The 22,141-nt window shown below is 40.4% G+C and overlaps 1 protein-coding gene across 1 annotated transcript in view; it reads right to left on the bottom strand.

Annotated features, from left to right (window-relative positions):
• Positions 1 to 346: 346 nt before the first annotated feature.
• Positions 347 to 22,141, bottom strand: part of QPCT (glutaminyl-peptide cyclotransferase) — a 268,592-nt gene continuing 246,797 nt past the window's right edge. The window contains exons 6-7 of the mRNA XM_073671463.1: positions 19,762 to 19,878; positions 347 to 2,356 (exon numbers count right to left, since the gene is read on the bottom strand). Of these exons, the coding sequence (XP_073527564.1) occupies positions 2,211 to 2,356; positions 19,762 to 19,878 (263 nt within the window). The 3' untranslated portion in view covers positions 347 to 2,210. The remainder of the gene's footprint in view (positions 2,357 to 19,761; positions 19,879 to 22,141) is intronic.

Raw genomic sequence — 22,141 nt, 5'->3', positions numbered from 1 at the left:
CATCCATATCAGCCATATACTGTACATATACATATGTCAAAGGTATTAAAACCGATTTATTCAAAATATTCTGCATCAAAGTGATAGTGTTCTTGTAGCCGCACAGTAGTACAAACTATGCATAAAATCTTGTCTCCACCTTCCATGTTGTTTGGTAAAAATCACCAACTGCAAAGACTGCTTGCTCTTTGATGTTTTGATTATATACTTTCTGTTTTGATACCAGTGGGTTACGTTGTATAATATTTACTGGAGACCACAATTATGGGGATGACAATACAGGTAAAGTCATCTGAAAATATAATGTAATAATAAACACATTTATCTCCATTTGTTCTTAAGAGTTTTATTAATTTTTCTTTGTATATACTTCTAAACATGCTGTTTAAAATATTATGCCTCTTTATGTAGAACACCTTTATTACAATTTACATTGCTCATGCTTTCTTGGTTGGCAATTTGCCACTAAGACTGTAAACAATTCATGGCGGAGAAGTCACATAACAAAAATGCCTTGAACTATGGAACAAAATGGAAACTCTCTCTTGGAAATAAAAGAATAACCAAACCATGAAATTTACTTTTATTCATAACAAAATCACCCACTTAAACATCTACATGTGTGTATTTTATCTAACCAGTCATAAATTCAGATTTGAAATGAGAGCGTTTCACAAGGACATTATTTTCTAAAGCCTTAATTTAAATATACAGCATGCTTTGTCTGTATTCTACCTGTACAAATCACTGAGGCCTCAAAATATACATAATTCATTTTCTCATGTATCTAGATCCATATGTTGCACCATATTTCATTCTGACTTGTGATTGGGCAATAGTGAAAATCACAGCTATAATGCTGAAAGGGGCTTTCTCATCAATAACCCCTTTGACAAAGCCGACGCTACTATCATAAGCAGATTGCCACGTCTGGCGTCCGCTAAACCCAGCAAGTAGCTGATTTCTAAATAAGAAACCTTGGCTAGCCAGACATTTTTAACAGCACCATCTGCTGCTGGCAAATATATATTAGTACATGGTAGCCTTTCCAGATAATAAACCCCTCTTAAAGGGAATCTGCCACCAGATATTTGCTATGTAATGTGAGAGCAGCGTAATGTAGAGGTAGAGACCCTAATTTCAGCAATGTATCACATACAGGGCTGCTTGCTGACATTTTGATAAAATCATTGTTTTATCGGCTGCAGATCTACTAGTTCTCAGAACACTGAGCTCTGTATAACTCTGCCCACACCACTGATTGACAGCTTTCTGTGTATACTCTGCATAGGCAAAAAGCTGCCAATCAGTACTGTAGATGGGGATATACAGAGCTAATCAATATGGAGGACTACATGACCGCAGGTTTAGGCCAAGTCAGTAATCTATGACCGCTAGACGGGAGATCTGTGAATCTCCCGACCTCCCAGCATTCCCAGCTTCTCTTTGATCTTTTGTGATAGTTCAAGTGCAATGAAGAACAGTTTCATACAGATTTTCATCACTGAATCGTCTTACCAGCCAGCCAGCAGTGCCTTACAAATGGCTGATACTTTAAAGAAAACCTGTCAAAACACTAAAGGACAGGCTTTTTTTTCCCTTTCCTCTGGTGTGTTTTGCATATGAATGTAACATAGTCCAAAATATAGATGTGTACATGGCTCTATATGTCATTTACAGATAGATGTACGATGTAATACTCGGAAGTGCAACAGTTCTCTGTAGAGCCCGTAGTTTGCTACTGAAGGATAAAACTGGACATCTAAAAGTGAATATACAATACAACGATTTTGTAAGAAGTTTCTCAGAAAAACAGCTTCTCAACCTAAAGAAACGATGAGCATGTCCGGGAGATTAAGAAGAACTCCATTCATTCTAATACATCACCGTGCTAATGAGATTGGGAGTAAATCCCAGTAGGTAGGGCCTGCTGAGGCGGAATGAAGGAAAACAAGTCAATTAGAAATGGAGCATGCGGAGATGTGAGAAACTGCGAAACACTACATCATACAGGTACATTGGGAATACTGTTACAATGGCTTTAGGGATTCTACTGAAATCATATGCTTTAAAGATCATTTAGAATTGGAATATGCAACATTTTTTTCTCATTTCTAATGTTTCTATAAAAAATAATTTTGTAAAGCTTTGTATGATCCCAAAATACTATGTAATGTACTAGCAAAAAAATATACAATTATACAATATAATCATATATTAAGGTATTCAAGTGCAAAAACTTGCAGAATTTTATTGATGTTTTCAGTAGCTGAAGAATCAAGATTTTCTTCATTATCTTCAAAGGTGTGCCAAACATCTGGAAATGGTGAAGGAATAAGATGCAAGACTGGAACACCTGCAAAACAATATATGTGGTAAACATACATACGGGGTTGTAATTAGGATTGGTAGTGTTCTACTGTAGTCATCATACTGCAAGTGAATTTGATATTTTCACTTTGTGCCATCTATATCTGAAATCCCTCTAGAAAAATGGATTCTTTAGAAATAACCTTCAATGGAATTTTTGTTTCTAGTTTACACTTTTTGACAGCATTTCTATTGTAAATACATATGCAAATAATAGCTTCTTCAAAGAGCAAGAGGACAAGAACTCTAGTGCCACCTATTGGAAGTATCAATTCTAAAAGTCAATATCAACCCTTTAAAGGGCCTTGCCACATGACTTAAAGGGAATCTGTCAGCAGGTTTCTGCTACCTCATCTGACAGCATTAAAGCGAGTGTAGTGCTACAAAGAGTTAAAACTTAACATTTATTACAACTGAATAAAAAAGTAATACACAAGTCCAAAGGACCTAAAAACGAGTATAAGCCTGTCTGTGATAGTGAGTGACCCTAAAAATCAATAGCTCATTATGTCCAGGAATATAACCATATGTGATACCAACATAGTCTACCTGTAACATCACACAGAAAATGGCGGGAAAATAGTAACGGAGCTCTCAAGACAGTGTCTCAAACGTATCGTGTCTCAGCCCACAAGAACCTTAATACATTTACACAATTAATGGTGAGCCTTTAAACACCTATAAATATATTAATGGAACGACCTCACCAGATAGAATGTTGGTTCTTGCTCTCTGGCTTTAAGACAGCTCCATGTGATGGGGCATCCAAAACCTTATTCAGCCTCCAGCAACTCACAGCACACCGCTCCCAACGCTCTGTCTAATGGATAAGCTGAGCGTTTGATGCCAGCTTCTATACCGCATGACACCCTCTTCTCCCCTGATGATTAGCTGAGGCAATGAAACGCGTTGGGAGCGGTGTGCTGTGAGTTGCTGGAGGCTGAATAAGGTTTTGGATGCCCCATCACATGGAGCTGTCTTAAAGCCAGAGAGCAAGAAACAACATTCTATCTGGTGAGGTCGTTCCATTAATATATTTATAGGTGTTTAACCCCTTAAGCCCCGCGGGTGGTTTGCACATTAATGACCGGGCCAATTTTTACAATTCTGACCACTGTCACTTTATGAGGTAATTACTCTGGAACGCTTCAACGGATCCCCCTGATTCTGAGATTGTTTTTTCGTGACATATTGTACTTCATGATTGTGGAAAAATTTCTTCGATATCACTTGCGTTTATTTGTGAAAAAAACAGAAATTTGGCAAAAATTTTGAAAATTTAGCAATTTTCAAAATTTGAATTTTTAAGCCCTGAAATCAGAGCGATATGTCACACAAAAGAGTTAATAAATAACATTTCCCACATGTCTACTTTACATCAGCACAATTTTGGAACCAAAATTTTTTTTTGTTAGGGAGCTATAAGGGTTAAAAGTTGACCAGCGATTTCTCATTTTTCCAACAAAATTTACAAAACCATTTTTTTAGGGACCCCATCACATTTGAAGTCACCTGGAGAGGTCTTTTTGACAGAAAATACCCAAAAGTGACACCATTCTAAAAACTGCACCCCTCAAGGTGCTCAAAACCACATTCAAGAACTTTATTAACCCTTCAGGTGCTTCACAGGAATTTTTTGAATGTGGAAGAAAAAAATGAACATTTAACTTTTTTCACAAAAATGTTACTTTAGACCCAATTTTTTTTTATTTTCACAGGGGTAACAAGAAAAAATGGACCCCAAAATTTGTTGTGCAATTTCCCCTGGGCACGCAGATACCCAATATTTGGGGAAAAAACACTGTTTGGGCGCACGGCAGGGCTCGGAAGGGAAAGAGCGCCATTTGACTTTTTGATTGTAAAATTTGCTTGAATAATTAGCGGACGCCATGTTGTGTTTGGAGAGCCCCTGTGTGCCCAAACTTTGGAGCTCCCCCACAAGTGACCCCATTTTGGAAACTAGACCCCCCAAGGCACCTTTATAGATGCATAGTGAGCACTTGGAACCCCCAGGTGCTTCACAAATTGATTCGTAAAAATGAAAAAGTGAAAAAAAAAACACTTTTTCATTTTTACGAATCAATTTGTGAAGCACCTAGGGGTTCCAAGTGCTCACTATGCATCTAGATAGGTGCCTTGGGGGGTCTAGTTTCCAAAATGGGGTCACTTGTGGGGGAGCTCCAATGTTTGGACACACAGGGACTCTCTAAATACAACATGGTATCCGCTAACAAATTGAATGGAAAATCGGCTCAAATTGTTAGCGGACACCACATTGCGTTTGGAGAGCCCCTCTGTGCCCAAACTTTGGAGCTCCCCCACAAGTGACCCCATTTTGGAAACTAGACCCCCCAAGGCACCTTTCTAGATGCATAGTGAGCACTTGTAACCCCCAGGTGCTTCACAAATTGATTCGTAATAATGAAAAAGTGAAAAAAAAAACACTTTTTCATTTTTACGAATCAATTTGTGAAGCACCTAGGAGTTCCAAGTGCTCACTATGCATCTAGATAGGTGCCTTGGGGGGTCTAGTTTCCAAAATGGGGTCACTTGTGGGGGAGCTCCAATGTTTGGGCACACAGGGGCTCTCCAAACGCAACATGGCGTCCGCTAACAATTTGAGCCGATTTTCCATTCAATTTGTTAGCAGACACCATGTCGCGTTTGGAGAGCCCGTGATGTGCCTAAACAGTGGAGCTCCCCCACAAGTGTCCCCATTTTGGAAACTATACCCCTCAAGGATTTTATTAAGGTGTATAGTGAACATTTTGAACCCAGAGGTACGGCACAGAATTTGTTTACATTAGGTCATCATATTGAATAAGTTGTCATTATTATTGAGCGCAAGTGCTCGCTACTTGAGTTTGCATCGGGTACTCAGGTATGCACCATGTACAGCGTGTGCTCGAGTGACATGCTCGAGTCCCTGCTCCGCATGTTTCACGGTTATTAGACACCCAAAAAAAAAACATGCGGGGATCGCTCGTGCATGGCAGGCAATCCCCGTAAAGTTTTTTGGCCGCGAAGCATATGGGGCAGAGACTCGAGCATGTCACTCAAATACCCACGATACTCAATGCATACCAGAGCACCCGATGCAAACTCAAGTAGCGAGCACTTGCTCTCAACACTAGTCGCCATATCGTCATTTTTTTTCTTACTTTTGAAAAAAATCCCAACCCCAGCCCTAACCCTAGCACAACCCTAGCCCTAGCACAACCCTAGCCCCAGCACAACCCTAGCCCCAGCACAACCCTAGCCCCAGCACAACCCTAGCCCCAGCACAACCCTAGCCCCAGCACAACCCTAGCCCCAAACCCAGCCCTAACCCTAGCCCAATCCTAACCCAAGAGTTTATTTTTGACGCCGTTCCTTGGGCGGTATAAGTGATTAGACGACTTTATTCTTCGGGTCGGTGTGATTACAGCAATGCCAGAATCATATGGGGTTTTTATGACTGACAGCTGTCACACACTAAAAGACGCATTTTTTGTAAAATCTAGTTTTTGCATCGCCATATTTTGAGAGCTATAATTTTTCCAGATTTTGGCAGACAGTCATGTGACGGCTCGTTTTTTGCGGGATGACTTGACGTTGTTATTGGTGCCATTTTCAGGCACGTGACATTTTTTGATCGCTTTCTATTCCGATTTTTGGGAGGCAGAATAAACAAAAACCAACAATTCAGGAATTTATTTTTTTTTTATTCTGTTCCGCGTGTGGTAAAATTGATGAGGTAGCTTTATTCTTCGGGTCAGTACGTTTACAGCGGTACCACATTTGTATCATTTTTCTATGTTTTGGCGCTTATACACAATAAAAGCTATTTTATAGAAAAAAATATTTTTTAGCATAGCTTTATTCTGAGAGCTATAACTTTTTTATTTTTCGGCTGATGGAGCTGTATGGCGGCTTTTTTTTTGCGGGACGAGATGACGTTTTCAGCGGTATCATTTTTATTTATATGCGTCTTTTTGATCGCGTGTTATTCCACTTTTTGTTTGGCGGTATGGTGATAAAGCATTGTTTTTTGCTTCGTTTTTTTTTTTTTTTTTTTTACCGTGTTCACTGAAGGGGTTAACTAGTGGGACAGTTTTATAGGTCAGGTTGTTCCGGACGCGGCGATACCAAATATGTGTACTTTTATTGTTTTTCTTTTTTTTTTTTTTATAATAATATTTATTGATGGGTACATTATATTTTTATTTTTGGTGTATTATTTTTTTTATTTTTTTATAATATTTTTGCACATTTTTTTTTTTCCACTTTCACACAGTTTATACACTTTATTACTTTGTCCCACTCTGGGACTTTCACTTTTTTTTTTCTGATCGCCTGCATGGCACAGGAATGAAGCACCATCCCTATGCCATGAAGGCTGTCAGAAGTGCACAGTGTGAAGATTGCTTGGAGATGCACTGCGCATGCCCAAGCAATCTTCCTGCTCTCTGGTGACCCGGATGTTGTCATGACGACATCGGGTCGTCATGGCAACACCCGGGAAGCCTTTGCAGACTGCGCTGGAAGCCGGAAGAGGAGGTGAGTATCGCCGATCACCTCCCCTTGCCCCCGCAATGCCGCGATCGACTTCGATCGCAGCATCGCAGGGGTTAATGTGCTGGGAGCGGTGCAGGACCGCTCCCTGCACATAGTACCGGGTGTCAGCTGTGACAATCAGCTGACACCCGGCGGCGATCGCGCCCGCACAGCCTGTGTGCGCGCGCGATCGCCATGACGTACTAATACGGGTCTGGCTCTTAAGTCCCAGGGCACAGACGCGTATTAGTACGTCAGATGTTATTAAGGGGTTAAAGGCTCACCATTAATTGTGTAAATGTATTAAGGTTCTTGTGGGCTGAGACACGATACGTTTGAGACACTGTCTTGAGAGCTCCGTTACTATTTTCCCGCCATTTTCTGTGTGATGTTACAGGTAGACTATGTCGGTATCACATATGGTTATATTCCTGGACATAATGAGCTATTGATTTTTAGGGTCACTCACTATCACAGACAGGCTTATACTCGTTTTTAGGTCCTTTGGACTTGTGTATTACTTTTTTATTCAGTTGTAATAAATGTTAAGTTTTAACTCTTTGTAGCACTACACTCGCTTTAATACTCATTTTTCTGTGTGGTTTTCTTGAACCCCTATTGCTGTACCTTCTCATCTGACAGCACCATGATGTAGGAAAAAAGATCCTGAATCCAACAACATATCACTTAGATTACTGGGTGCAGCAGTCGTCATACCATCACAGTTCTTAGATTTAGCAAGAAACAAAGCTAAGAAAGCTGCCCCCGCCCATACCAGGCTCTGTATGTACAGTCTATTGACAGTCAGCTGCTTATCACAGGAGGGAACGTGGTCAGATGAGTGCTTGCGCTGCCAATTGGTCACATCAATGATAATGTCCTGGTGATAAATCCTTCACTGTAAGTAAACAACAGCACACAGCCTCATAAGGCTATGTTCACATGTCTAGTAATGATCTGTTAGAACGAATCCAGCAGCAATCCGTTGGCAAAAAAGTTGTGCAGACACAACATTTTAGTTTGTTTTTAAAAAACTGATCTCTGCCTAATCTGTTTTTTAACATTGAAGTCTATGGAAAACGGATCCGTTAATTAGCCATCTGTTTTTCTTTCATTTGTAAAGGTTCTGTGTTTTGCTTACTGGATCCATTACAAATGGAAGAAAATGGATGGCTAATTAATGTATCTTTTTTCCATAGACTTCATTGTTAAAAAAACAAATCCAGCAGTTATCATTTTTTTTAAAAACGAACTAAAAAGTTGTGTCTACACAACTTTTTTGCCAACGGATTGCTGCTGCATCGATTCTAACGGATCATTACTGGATATGTGAGCATAACCTAAGTGACACATTGCTGAATTCTTTGTTTTAACCCCTACCTCATGCTGGCCTCAGATTACATATCAAAACTCTGCTGACAGACTCCATTTAAGATAAGGAGCCACACCAGAAATTCCATTTGCAGACAAGTGTTTCAGGATGTTTTCCCATCATTAGTGCAACACAGGAGAACTGATTTGGATGGGTGAGATACCTCTGTAAGAAGATCTAAGGGATAATGTTTCTCTTTGCAGACATGTGTCTCAGGGCATTTGCCCCTCCAAAACATGTGTCTTCTTATACCGAAACACATAAATAGTTTAACCCCTTAGTGATAGAGCCAATTATGTCCTTTAAGGGGTTGTCCGGTCAAAAGTGATAAGTCTGCAGTCACTCTGTGTGACTTATGAATCCCCCCAGCGCACAAACTGTGCGCTGTGGGTATTCACCGGTATGAGACCCGGTTACTGAGGGTACGTATGTGTTATACATACCCCCGGCCAGTGGGCATGGCCTCGCTCTCCATACACTTGTATTGAGTGAGGCCGCGTCTTCTAGTCGAACGAGCCCATTGGCCGTCCGCATCACTAGGCGGTGCGAGGCCTCGCTCCATGCAAGTGAATGGAGCGAGACGGCGCTAAATGGCCAGGGGTATTGATGACATATACATAGCCTTCAGTCCCGGGTCTCATACCGGCGAATCCCCACAGCGAACAGTGCTTGAGCTGGGGGGATTCATAAGTCTGCAGTCACACAGAGTGACTGCAGACTTATCACTTTTGACCGGACAACCCCTTTAATGACCGGGCCAATTTTAAAATTCTGACCACTGTCACTTTATGAGGTAATTACTCTGGAACGCTTCAACGGATCTCACCGATTCTGAGATTGTTTTTTTGTGACATATTGCACTTCATGATAGTGGTAAAATTTCTTCAATATCACTTGCGTTTATTTGTGAAAAATCTGAAATTTGGTGAAAATTTTTACAATTTAGCAATTTTTAAACTTTGAATTTTTATGCCCTTAAATCAGAGAGAGATGTTACACAAAATAGTTAATAAATAACATTTCCCACATGTCTACTTTACATCAGCACAATTTTGGAACCAACATTATTTTTTGTTAGGAAGTTATAAGTAGTGTTGAGCAAATTTGTTCGGCATTTGAAATTTGTGTTCGTGGTTCCGACTTGTTCGCGTCAAAAAATCGGCTCAGCCCATGAACATCCCTGATTTGCCACGTAGATGTCATCTAGTTCTAATAGTTAAAAGTTGACCAGCGATTTCTCATTTTTCCAACAAAATTTACAAAACCATTTTTTTAGGGGCCAAATCACATTTGAAGTGACACCATGCTAAAAATTGCACCCCTCAAGGTACTCAAAACCACACTCAAGAAGTTTATTAACCCTTCACATGCTTCACAGGAACTGAAGCAATGTGGAAGGAAAAAATGAACATTTAACTTTTTTCACACAAATTTTACTTCACACCCCAATTGTTTTTATTTTCGCAAAGGTAACAAAAGAAAATGGACCAAAAAATTTGTTGTACAATTTCTCCTGAGGATGCCGATACCCCATATGTGGGGGAAAACCACTGTGTGGGCGGGTCTCGGAAGAGTTTGACTTTTTGAATGCAAAATTGGCTGGAATCTAGAGCGGACGCCATGTCGCGTTTGGAGAACCTCTGATGTGCCTCAACAGTGGAAACCCCCAAGTGACACCATCTTGGAAACAAGACCCCTCAAGGAACTTATCTAGATGTGTGGTGAGCATCTTGAACCCCCAGGTGCTTCACAGAAGTTTATAGTGTAGAGCCGTGAAAATAAAAAATCAAACTTTTCCCACAAAAACGATCTTTCAGCCCCAAATTTTTTATTTTCACAAGGGTAAGATTTTAAAGCTTTTGTTGGGAACATTTTATATAACATTTTGGATCACATGTATCCTCTGCTCTACGCTGAGCACTTACCTCTGGGTTTCCAAATATATCTCCAAGTGATGTGTTTCAGATGAAACCCCAGAGAGGTCACAGGCCAGACAGTGCCTCCATCTGCCTCATTATAGGAAATCTTCCGCCGAGGATTCCGTCTGAATCACGTATTTCAGAGATTTACATGGAAACCCTGATGCAAGCGCTCAGCGCAGCGCGCACGATAAATGTGAGCCGCACCTTACTGCGGTCTTTGGGAGGCAGAATGAACAAATTTTACGCCGTTCCTTGTGCTTTATAAGTGATTAGACATCTTTATTCTTTGGATCGGTGAGCTTATAGTGATACCAGATTCATATCAGGTTTTTATGTTTGGCAGCTGTCATACACTACAAGATGCTTTTTTTTTTTACAAAAACTAGTTTTTGCATCGTCATATTTTGAGAGCTATAATTTTTCCTTATATCGGCCGACAGAGTCATGTGATGGCTTGTTTCTTGCGGGACGAGTTGATGTTTTTATTAGTACTATTTTTGAGCAAATGACATTTTTTGATCGCTTTCTATTCCGATTTTTGGGAGACAGAATGAACAAAAACCACCAATTCAGGAATTGTTTTTTTTTTATTTTGTTCCGCGTGTAGTAAATTGATAAGGCAGCTTTATTCTTCGGGTAAATACGATTACATCGATACCAAAAATAATTATTTTTGCATCGCTTTATTCTGAGAGTAATAACTTTTTTTATTTTTCTGCTGATGGAGCTGTATGGTGGCTTGTTTTTTGTGGGACAAGATGACGTTTTCAGCAGTACCATTTTTATTCACATTCGTCTTTTTGATTGCGTTTTAATCCACTTTTTCCACTTGGCAGTATGATGATAATGCATAGTTTTTTGCCTCATTTTCTTTTTTCTTATTTTACGGTGTTCACTGAAGGGGTTAACTAATGGGACAGTTTAATAGGTCGCAGCAATACAAAATAGGTGTACTTTTTTTCTTTATATATATTTTGTTCATAAAAATATTTATTTATGGGTACAAGATATTTAAATATTTTTTATTATTATTAATATTATTTTTTTATAATTTTTTTTTCACTTTTTTACTTTGTCCCACTATGTGACTTTCACTTTTTGCAAGCAATGCTGCACCGACAGACAAACTTGTTAGATCATGCACTGACCATGATCTACCAAGTTTGCTAGCTCTGGTGACCCAGATGTCATTATGACAACATAGCAACGATCGCCCCCTCGTGATAACGTTGTGGGGGTGCAAGGGGGCTTCCTCCCTCCCGATTTCAATGGCGGCATTAAGGGGATTAAAATGCCGGGAGCGTTGCGACATCACTCCTGGCACTGAGTGCCGGGTGTCAGCTGTCAGAATCAGCTGACACCAGGCGTTGATCGCGCAGCCTCTTTGCGTGCAAAATCGCCTGGATGTACTCATAAGTCCAAGGTTGGTAAGTACTGTACCTACCGACCTGGACGCATGGATATGTCCAAGGTCGTGCAGGGGTTAAGGAAAGTAGGGAGGTGACTAGGAGTAATAAATGTGTTAATTGTATTAATAGTCTGCTGGTGAATGCAAGAAGTCTTGCAGGAAAAAAAAGCATGAATTAGAGTCACTAATTTGAGCCACAGATGGTGGACATTATAGAAATGAGCTGGACGAGAGCCATTACTTAGTGACAAATGTAGAGGGTTACACTGCATTCAGAAAGGTTAAAATATGTGAAGGGGTGTGTATTTTCAGTAAATCCAACTTTAGGGTACGTGCCCACAATCCGGAGTAGCAGCGGTTTGGACGCAACTCACCTGCGCTGCGTCCAAACCGCTGCATTGTACAGTAGAAGCACAGTGGATGGGATTTATAGAAATCCTATGCCCACTGTGCTTCTATTTGCAGCCGTGTAAACTCACCGGCAGCGTGGTTTTAGGAGCTGCAGTGTCAATTTCTGTTGCGGAGACACTAGAGGATTTTAACTATCCGGACATTCAATGTGACATAGAATCTTCTGGTTGGGCTAAAAGCTGCAAGTTCTTATGCACAGTTCAGGACAATTACCTCTCTCAGCTGGTAGATGAACCAACCAGTGGAGGTAATCTGCTGGATCTGGTCCTGTCACACAGACCAGATACAATTTCAGATCTACAGGTCCGGGAGCATTAGGGATGAAGCGACCATAATATGGTAAGTTTCAATGTAATATTCAATAAAAAATTTCAAAGGGGAATTACAAAAACCTGGAACTTTAGGTAAGCTAAATTCATTTGACAAAGGGAAGAGCTTTGTCTTGTACATTGGTATCATATCCTGGCAAAAGGAAATACCATAGAAAAATAGAGAATTTTTAAAGGAATACTAGAATCCAATAATAAGTTTATAGCCTTTGTCCAACTGCATTAAAATAATTCCAAAATGTAAAAAATATATATATTAAAGGGAATCTGTCATCAGGTTTTTACAACCTAATCTGAAAGCAGCATAATATAGAGATAGAAACATTGATTACAGTGATGTATGACTTACTGGGCTGCTTACTGTACTCATGATAAAATGACTGTTTTATCAGCAGCAGATTATGACTAGAGGACTAGTAAACCAGCTGCCATGTAGTCAAGCATATTCACTGTACATGTGCATAAAAATGATTGGTGTGAAAAATCAGTGGTGTGGGTGGGGTTGTACAGAACTCAACATTCAGAAAACTGGTAGATCTGCAGCAGACAAAACAATGAGTTTATCAAAATGACAGCAAGTAGCCCAGTAAGTGACACATCACTGAAATCAGGTTCTCTGCCCCATCATTATGCTGCTCTCAGATGGAGTAGCAAAAACCTGGTGACAGATTAATTTTGATGCCAAATAGAAAAAATCAGAAGGCATCAGCCTCTTAAAAGGTGACCAAAGAAATATAATTGTAGAGGACAAAGACAAGGCTGAGATATTACACATGAACTTTTCATTCAGATTCACCAATGAAGTGCCTGTGTCACATATCAATCAGCAAGGCAGTAATCAAAGCTCACCACCCAATGTAACTAAATTTACACAAGAAGAAGTACGTCTACGTCTGAGCAAATTAAATATTGACAAAGTCAGATGGCATTCATCCATGGATATTGAGGGGATTGTGCTCAGTAACAGACAAACCGCAATATCATATTTTCTTAGACACTCTTGTAACAGGGTCAATGCCACAGGATTGGAGGATGGCTGATGAGGTACTGATCTTAAAGAAGGGTAAGAAGGTGAATCCGTGCAACTACCATCAGGTAAATTTGCAAACTTTTTGAAGGCATTATAAGAGATGATTTGAAAAAAAAATGATTGCGCTTCTTCTTCCTCCTTTACCCAATGTACCCTGTCCCAATGCAGGTAGGGGAATATGTGGGACACAGAATGGTTACTATGAGTGTCTTTTTTGTTTTATGAAATGGGATTTCGTAGCATGAGGGAGAAGTATAAGAGCACTGGGAGGACCAATAGTAGAATGAAGACCTTGGAGCACATTGTGTAGCCAGATTGTTATTGTTAGCTACGTCCTGTCTGATCATTGGTTTAGACCAAACCTAGGCAAAGTGGGGCCACATGCCACATTTGGTCTTTTGAATGTCCCTGTGCAGCCAGAGAAACAGGACAGCCAAAGCGCTGGAAAAAGTGGCGTCCTACGTGCCCACCCCCTGTCCAGAGTCCCAATTTCCCCTGTATCTGCATCCTAGACATGCAGATACCGATGTATACACTGATGGAAAAGTGAGCTGCCAGCTCCCTCTTCCATATGGAGCCTATGTCTCTGAGAGTGCAGCAGGCGCAATGACATCACTACATCGTGCCGGCTGTACAGAGCCGCAGATGGGAGTAGCGGGGGCAATAGGTGAGTAGTTTTGTTTTAAATGGTCAATTGTTGTAGGAAATTTTGGAGGCATCATACCGCATGGGGGGCTGGGGATGTCACTATTCTGACGCAGAAAAGACTCTACAGCAGTCAAACGCAGGTGACTGGTTTGTGTACCTTGGAACTAAAAATTACCCTCGGAATTGATAACTATTTTGCTTACTACTCTTATAGTCATGTTGTATAGTGTTCCCTTTCTTTGATCGAAATTTAAAGGGTATTCGTTTGTTATGGATCTGGTCAGATAGGGACTTTTTCCTTTTGAAATTATTCATCCCCAACTGTTTCCCCTTTTCACCCCCTTTAGAGCTACTAGTCTTATTTTTGGAGTCATGCTGGAGCAAATCTCACGCAGAAGGGCTCACATCTAGTGGATTGACCAGGGAGGAATTTGGTCTCCACTTAAATTGGTTTACCCGAATGTGACCCTTGGCATAATCCGTCCGGTCCCTTTGCAATTTTTTAGCTTTTTTTGTTAATAATTTTATTCTCAAATTTATTAAGTCTGTCAGTGGTAGATGTATCGAGATGTAGATATTCCCTACAGTCTCCAAACAATTCTAATCTATCCCGTAGAGATAGAATATCAATTGAAATCAATGCGGCCTTGCTGGTCTGTTTACTCACTAAGCATGTTAACATTCCTTCAGAGCATTGTGCCAGATATTTCTCCCAATCCTTAGTGAACTCAAGGTCATCAGGAAAGGAGGATCTAAATGGCATTCTTAGTCCCCGTGGAATTATCTTTTCATTTAAATATTGTTGTAAAAAAAAAAAGCATCAATACTTTGCTGTATTTCATCCTTACATTTATCCTCTAGCTGAAGAAACAGATCCGTCATCTGTTTTAACCTGTCACCTGAGAAAGACCTAGATTCCACTTGGGCTAGTGATAATGGATCAGAGACCAGACCTCCCACAGCCTGCTGAATCAATGATTCGCGTATGGAGCTCCGATTCTTGAAATATTCCATTACAGGAATCGAAAATCTCCTTCGGTTATATCTGAAAGTTATGGGGGAAGTTGTAAGCTAGAAAACTTGGACTACTACCCTCATTTTGGGTGGAGTATTTCTCCTATCATCTATATGGTATGGTGAGTTCAATTGCTCTGAAATGCTTCAAGTTGTACTTATCTGAGTGATCTTACAAGTGATTCTTACAAGGGTTTATGCAATCTTAATTTTATAAGAGTTTGTTTTTAATTTAATTTTTTATTACAGTTTTGAGGTGTTTATTGGCAACAATCACCTTACCAGGTAAATTTATTGTGATAAAAAACTTAATTTTGGTCTTTTACCTGAATGAAATCATTTCCTTATTAGTTTGAAAGTGCATTTGAAATTTGTATATAAGTCAAATCTCACAAATTTTCTAGCTGTAGGGAATATCTACATCTCGATACATCTAATTGCAAAGAGACAGGACGGGTTATGCCAAGGGTCACATTTGGGTAAACCAATTTAAGTGGAGACCAAATCCTTCCCTGGTCAATCTATTAGATATGACCCCCTGTGAAACCATTTCCGGTGACTACCTCTTGAAGCTCATCAAGAGAATGCCAAGAGTGTGCAAAGCAGTCATCAAAGCAAAAGGTGGCTACTTTGAAGAACCTAGAATATAAGACATATTTTCAGTTGTTTCACACTTTTTTGTTAAGTATATAATTCCACATGTGTTCGATCTGTTTTTAGATATAAATTAATTAATACGCAAACTCATTCTAAAGAGACATTTTTTACTATTAAAGAAGACAATGGGGGGAGGGGGAAATAAGGATACCCAACATTTTGAATACCAGGAAGATGCCAATTCAGTTATGCCAGTCAGTGATTCTAAACATGTTGAGGTAAAAGGAAAATCCTATTTTATCCCATACACACAGGGGAAGTCATCTCGATACTTTTCACTATTTAATATTGAAATATCTCAGGATACTTCCTAAAATCAGGGGACGAGATAACCTCACCTTAAATGAACGTAGAGCCCTCCAGTCACTTAGATCCAATCAACAGATTGTGATTAGGGCGCCAACAAAGGGGAAGGACTTGTCATCATGGACAAAACTTGGAAAGTTTACGTATTGTTAGATGGCTGCTGGACAGGTCCTTAACAGGAGATATGTATCACCAAGGTTGGTAGCTTCGGTGATGTGAAACCGTAAAAGTATGCTCCAGCACGTATAGTGCTGAGGGGGGGGGGTTAATAGGGCGTATCAGGGCCGGTTTGCCTTTGCTAAGCGGTTTATGAAATCAGAATAAACCTGCCTGAACATTTTTATGAAAATGTTTCTTGTTCCTACCTGAACCGCGGCTGAGTGAGTACTAAACCCCTACAATTGGTGCTAGAAGCATGGGCACGAATCCCAAGGGGCAGTGTGACTGCTACAGCAAACCGTTTATGTCCTGGGTGAAGGCCGCCAGCCAGCAAGGGATGTCCGGCAGCATGGAGGACCTGATAAAGCACCTGGTGCAGGCTAACCTCCAGCAGCATCAACAGCAGCGGTGGCAACAGCAGCATCAGCAGTGGCAACAGCAGCAATAGATGCAGCACAAGCAGCAGATGGAGTTCCTAGCCGAGGTGATCCGTGGCAGGGCAACAGCCCCTTCTCCAACTCCAGGTGATGACTCTCATGTGAGGAAGACAGTAAGAAGAGCCTTACAAAAGATGACCCCGGGTGATAACGTTGAGGCATTCCTGACGGTCTTTGAGAGGGTGGCAGAGCGGGAGAAATTGCCTCCAGAGCAGTGGGCGGAGGTTCTGGCGCCATATTTATCAGGCAAGCCGCAGAAAGCCTATTATGACTGGGCCTTGCAGGACACAAAAGAGTACGCCAACTTAAAAATGGAGATACTGGCGCGCTTGGGTGTGACTGACTGTCACGGCGCAAGGTGCACCACTGGGCCTATGGCAGTGGCAAACCTCCCGGGTCCCCAGTATTCTCTACAAATATTAAAAATGAACATTTTATTTATAGTAATATTAATTTGTCCAATTACTTTTGAGCCCCTAAAATGAGAAGGCATTATAGAAAAATGGTTGCATTTCAGTTGTTTCATTTAAAAAAAAAATTATGGCATACAGAGCCCAAATCACGACTAGTTGGTCAGTGTTCAAATATTTCTGGATCTAACTGTTTGTGTGTATACCGTATTTTTCGGACAATAAGACGCACCTACGTTTTAGAGGAGGAAAAAAAACAATTGAAGCAAAAAATGTGGTCACGGCGCACTGTTATGGGTGGTATCTACAGCTGACACTGTTATAGGGGAAATGTCCCCCAATTCTGTACTAATATCCCCCATTCTGGTATATACAGGTGCATCTCACTAAATTAGAATATCATCAAAAAGTTAATTTATTTCAGTTCTTCAATACAAAAAGTGAAACTCGTATGTTATATAGAGTCATTACAAAGTGAGTGATCTATTACAAGTGTTTATTTCTGTTAATGTTGATAATTATGGCTTACAGCCAATGAAAACACAAAAGTCATTATCTCAGTAAATTAGAATAATTAACAAAAAACACCTGCAAAGGCTTCCTACACATTTGAAAAGGTCCCTTAGTCTGTCTTGTAGGCTCCACAATCATGGGGAAGACTGCTGACTTGACAGATGTCCAGAAGGCAGTCATTGACACTAAGTAAATGCAAAGTAAATTTTGCATTACATTTGGAAATCAAGGTCCCAGAGTCTGGAGGACGAGTGGAGAGGCCACAATCCAAGCTGCTTGAGGTCTAGTGTGAAGTTTCCACAATCAGTGATGGTTTGGGGTGCCATATCATCTGCTGGTGTAGGTCCACTGTGTTTTATCAAGACCAAAGTCAGCGCAGCCTTCTACCAGGAAATTTTAGAGCACTTCATGCTTCCCTCTGCTGACAAGCTTTTTGGAGATGGAAATTTAATTCTCCAGCAGGACTTGGCACCTGTCCACACTGCCAAAACTACCAATACCTGGTTTAAAAACAACAGTATCACTGTGCTTGATTGGCCAGTAAACTCGTCAGACCTTGTCAAGAGGAAGATGAGAGACACCAGAACCAACAATGCAGACGAGCTGAAGGCTGCTATCAAATCAACCTGGGCTTCCATAACACCTCAGCAGTGCCACAGGCTGATCGCCTCCATGCCACGCCACATTGATGCAGTAATTGATGCAAAAGGAGCCCCGACCAAGTATTGAGGGCATTTACTGAACATACATTTCAGTAGGCCAACATTTCGGATTTTAAACACATTTTTAAAGCTGTTATAAAGTATTCTAATTTACTGAGATAAGGACTTTTGTGTTTTCATTGGCTGTAAGCCGTAATCATCAACATTAACAGAAATAAACACTTGAAATAGATCACTCTGTTTGTAATGATTCTATATAATATATCAGTTTCACTTTTTGTATTCAAGAATTGAAATAAACTTTTTGATGATATTCTAATTTAGTGAGATGCATCTGTATATGTCCCCAACCTGGTATATATGGCCCCGTCATCCTGATATATATGATCCCCACCCTGGTATATATCATCACCATCCTGGTATATATGATTCCCATCCTGCTATACATGGCCCCCCATCCTGCTATACATGGCCCCCCATCCTGCTATACATGGCCCCCCATCCTGCTATACATGGCACCCCTTCCTGGTATACATGGCCTCCCTTCCTGGTATGCATGACCCCCCTTCCTCATATACATGGCCCCCATCCTGGTATACATGGCCCCTCATCCTGGTATACATGGTCCCCCATCCTGGTATTCATGGCCCCCCATCCTGTTATACATGGCCCCCCTTCCTGTTATACATGGCCCCCTTCCTGGTATACATGGCCCCCCATCCTGCTATACATGGCCCCCCCTTCCTGGTATACATGGCCCCCCTTCCAGGTATACATGTCACCCCATCCTGGTATACATGGCCCCCCATCCCCATCTTGGTTTACATGGCTCCCTTGCAGTCCTGTTCAGATGACAGCAGCTGATTTCAGCTTTGCATTTTGTCATTGCTCTCACCCATATAGAGGTACAGTAGTATGAGGCGGTGTCTACAGTACAACCCACAGAAGTTGCTCAGGTAGGGCAGCACATCAATGCGAGCTGTGGCAAGAAGGGTAGCTGTGTCTGCCAGCACAGTGTCTAGAGCATGGAGCAGATACCAGGAGATGAGATGTGGAGAGGGCTGTAAGGGCAACAACTCAGTAGCAGGACCGCTACACCCTCCTTTGTGCAACTAGGAACAGGAGGAGCAGTGCCAGAGTTATGCAAAATGAACTCCAGTGGGCCACTAACATCCATGTGTCTGCTCAAACTGTCAGAAACAGACTCCATGAGGGTGGTATGAGGGCCTGAGGGCCCGAAGTCCACAAGAGGGTGTTGTGCTTACAGGCCAAAACCGTGCAGGGTGATTGGCATTTGTCAGAGAACACCAGGATTGGCAGATTCGACATTGGTGCCCTTCACGGATGAGAGCAGGTTCACACTGAGCACATGTGACAAACGTGATAGAGTCTGGAGACACCCTGGAAAACATTCTGCTACCTGCAACATCCTCTAGCTTGACCAGTATGGCAGTGGGTCAATAATGGTGTGGGGAGGCATTTCTTTGGAGGGCGATGGTGGACATGTGTCTTTTTTCAACTGTACTATGTAACTATATATACAGAAAAGGCTCATTAAAACTGAACTTTTTTCATACCTCTTTGTAAAAATGGAACATGATCATCATCAACCTGTCTTGCTCGCAAACTGTTTAAAAAGTATAAAATTTCAGAGGGATGATTCTTCAGTAGTCCAAGATTATGCAGTCTTCTTTCTATTAAAGAAATCATCACAACACAGCCTTTATTAGTTTCTACAGTTTATATAATTAAGCTTTATCAATGACAACTTATTTCACTTTCAATAAAGGTTTCAGAACATCACAACTCTCAAGGCAAGGAAATGATTCTGGCTTCTGGCTTCAGATGTAGATTTCCAAATCTGGCCATACAACAAACAATATTTTTATGTGACTTCAAGATGATGAAGATGTTGATATGTATAATGAAAAATGATTTAGCCTTCACTCTATAATCACCTAGTTTTCAATTATATTTGTTAAAGGTTCAATGACGAATGGACAAAATGAAAATATTTTTTAAAGGCTCAGTTATTCTACACAGAGTATACAACAAGGTTGATAAAATAAAATAATTCACAAATTATCATGATAAATTAAAGGAAAGAATAAAAAAACAGAGGATCAGAACAACTCATAAGTGTGACATAAAGTACTGTTGGTGATAGGGAGAATGTTCTCCTATTATAACTTTAGCAAAGATTTTGGAAAATGATTAGTGTACAAAATATAATGCCACTAAAATACTAAAAAAACACAAGCTTTATTAATAGTCAAATAATATACCAAGAATATAAAAGAAATTAAGAGTGCAAAAAGTGCACACAAAAAAACAGGCAACAGATATGGTTAAAATGAACCTAAAAAAAAAAAAAAAACCCTTGCTACAAATCAATACATATGATTAAATGAGATATGGTCCAGAGAATAAATAAATATTGCACAACACTCCCTTAAAATCGCACTGAAAAAAAGTGTCTCAATGTATAGTACACTATACAATCAATCACATGATATAACTGAAACCAAAATAGGTACAGTAGAAGCACAGTAACAAATCTGGGCCTCACTGTAAACAAAGCAGGTGAAATAAGTATTGAACACATTACCAATTTTGTCAGTAAATATATTTTAACCCCTTCCCGACATGCGCTGTATATGTACAAATACTGAGTGATGATTGCCAAACTCCATCGAGATCAAATGCGGGTGTCAGATCTATGTGAGAGCTGACACCCTGCAGTAACCCCCACGGTCAATGCTAGTGCTGATCGAGGGAGCTTAACCCCTCTGATGCACTCAGCTAATGCCCTGCAATGAAAAAGCATTGCAAATTATTAGATCAGTGATCAGGACAGGGAAAGTTGATGTCCCACCCCAGGGCAAGGTAGAAAACTGAAGAAAAAAGTTTTTAAAACTTGCAAAAATATTACAAAAAAAAAATCACAAAATAAAGAACGAAAAAAAAAGAAAAATACTAATACAATAAATACATTTATTTATGTAAAAACAAAAATAAACAAACAAAGTACACATACCTGGTATCGCTGCGTCCAGAATGACCCAACCTATAAAACTGTCCCACTAGTGAATCCTTTCAGTGAACAGTGAACACAGTAAAAAACATAAATAAAAAAATGCCAAAAAATTATGCTTTTTCATCATACCACTAAACAAAAAGTGTAATAAAATGCGATCAGTAAGTCAAATGTAAATAAAACTGGTATCACTGAAAACGTCATCTTGTCCCGCAAAAAAATAAGCAGCCATACAGCTCCGTCAACGCAAAAATAAAAAAGTTATTGCTCTCAGAATAAAGCGATGCAAAAACAATTACTTTTTCTATAAAGTAGTTAATATTGTGTAAAAGCGCCAAAACATAAAAAAAAATTATATAAGGCTGAGTTCACACGATGCGTTTTTAATGCATTTCCGTGGCGTTTTTGCAGTTGCGTAAACGCCGCGGAAACGCATTAAAAACGCATGGTAGAAGGGCAGCAATGTGCCCCAATTGAAATCCGCATGTGCTGTGCCCATGATGCGGATTTTTCCGCAGCGTAAACGCTGCGCTCAAAAATCTGCAGCATGTCAATTAATTTTGCATAAACGCGGCGTTTTCGCCGCCATTGACTTGCATTAGAACGCGCCAATTCCGCAAGACTGCATCTGTACTTGCGCTATTGGCGCGTTCTAATGTACGGATGGTACCCGGGTGTGGAGGAGAGGAGAGTCTCATCCACACACAGGTACCATTAAAAAAGCTGTAAAACAAGAATAAAATAAAAAATAAATGTATACTTACCTTCTGTCGGCCCGCGCAGCGCTCCTGCTTGGTTCCCGGGACTTTGCAGTGAAGGACCTGCGCTGACGTCAGAGTCATGTGACGGGTCACGTGACGCTGACGTCGGCAGGTCTTTCAATTCAAAGTTGCCAGCAAGGGAGAACGGATTGAGCAGGA

The sequence above is a fragment of the Phyllobates terribilis genome, unplaced genomic scaffold (genome assembly GCF_046119375.1).
Source record: "Phyllobates terribilis strain yellow unplaced genomic scaffold, ASM4611937v1 Scaffold_3__8_contigs__length_932513732, whole genome shotgun sequence".
In the NCBI taxonomy this organism is placed as follows: Eukaryota; Metazoa; Chordata; class Amphibia; order Anura; family Dendrobatidae; genus Phyllobates; species Phyllobates terribilis.
This window is presented reverse-complemented; position numbering and strand designations above follow the sequence as displayed.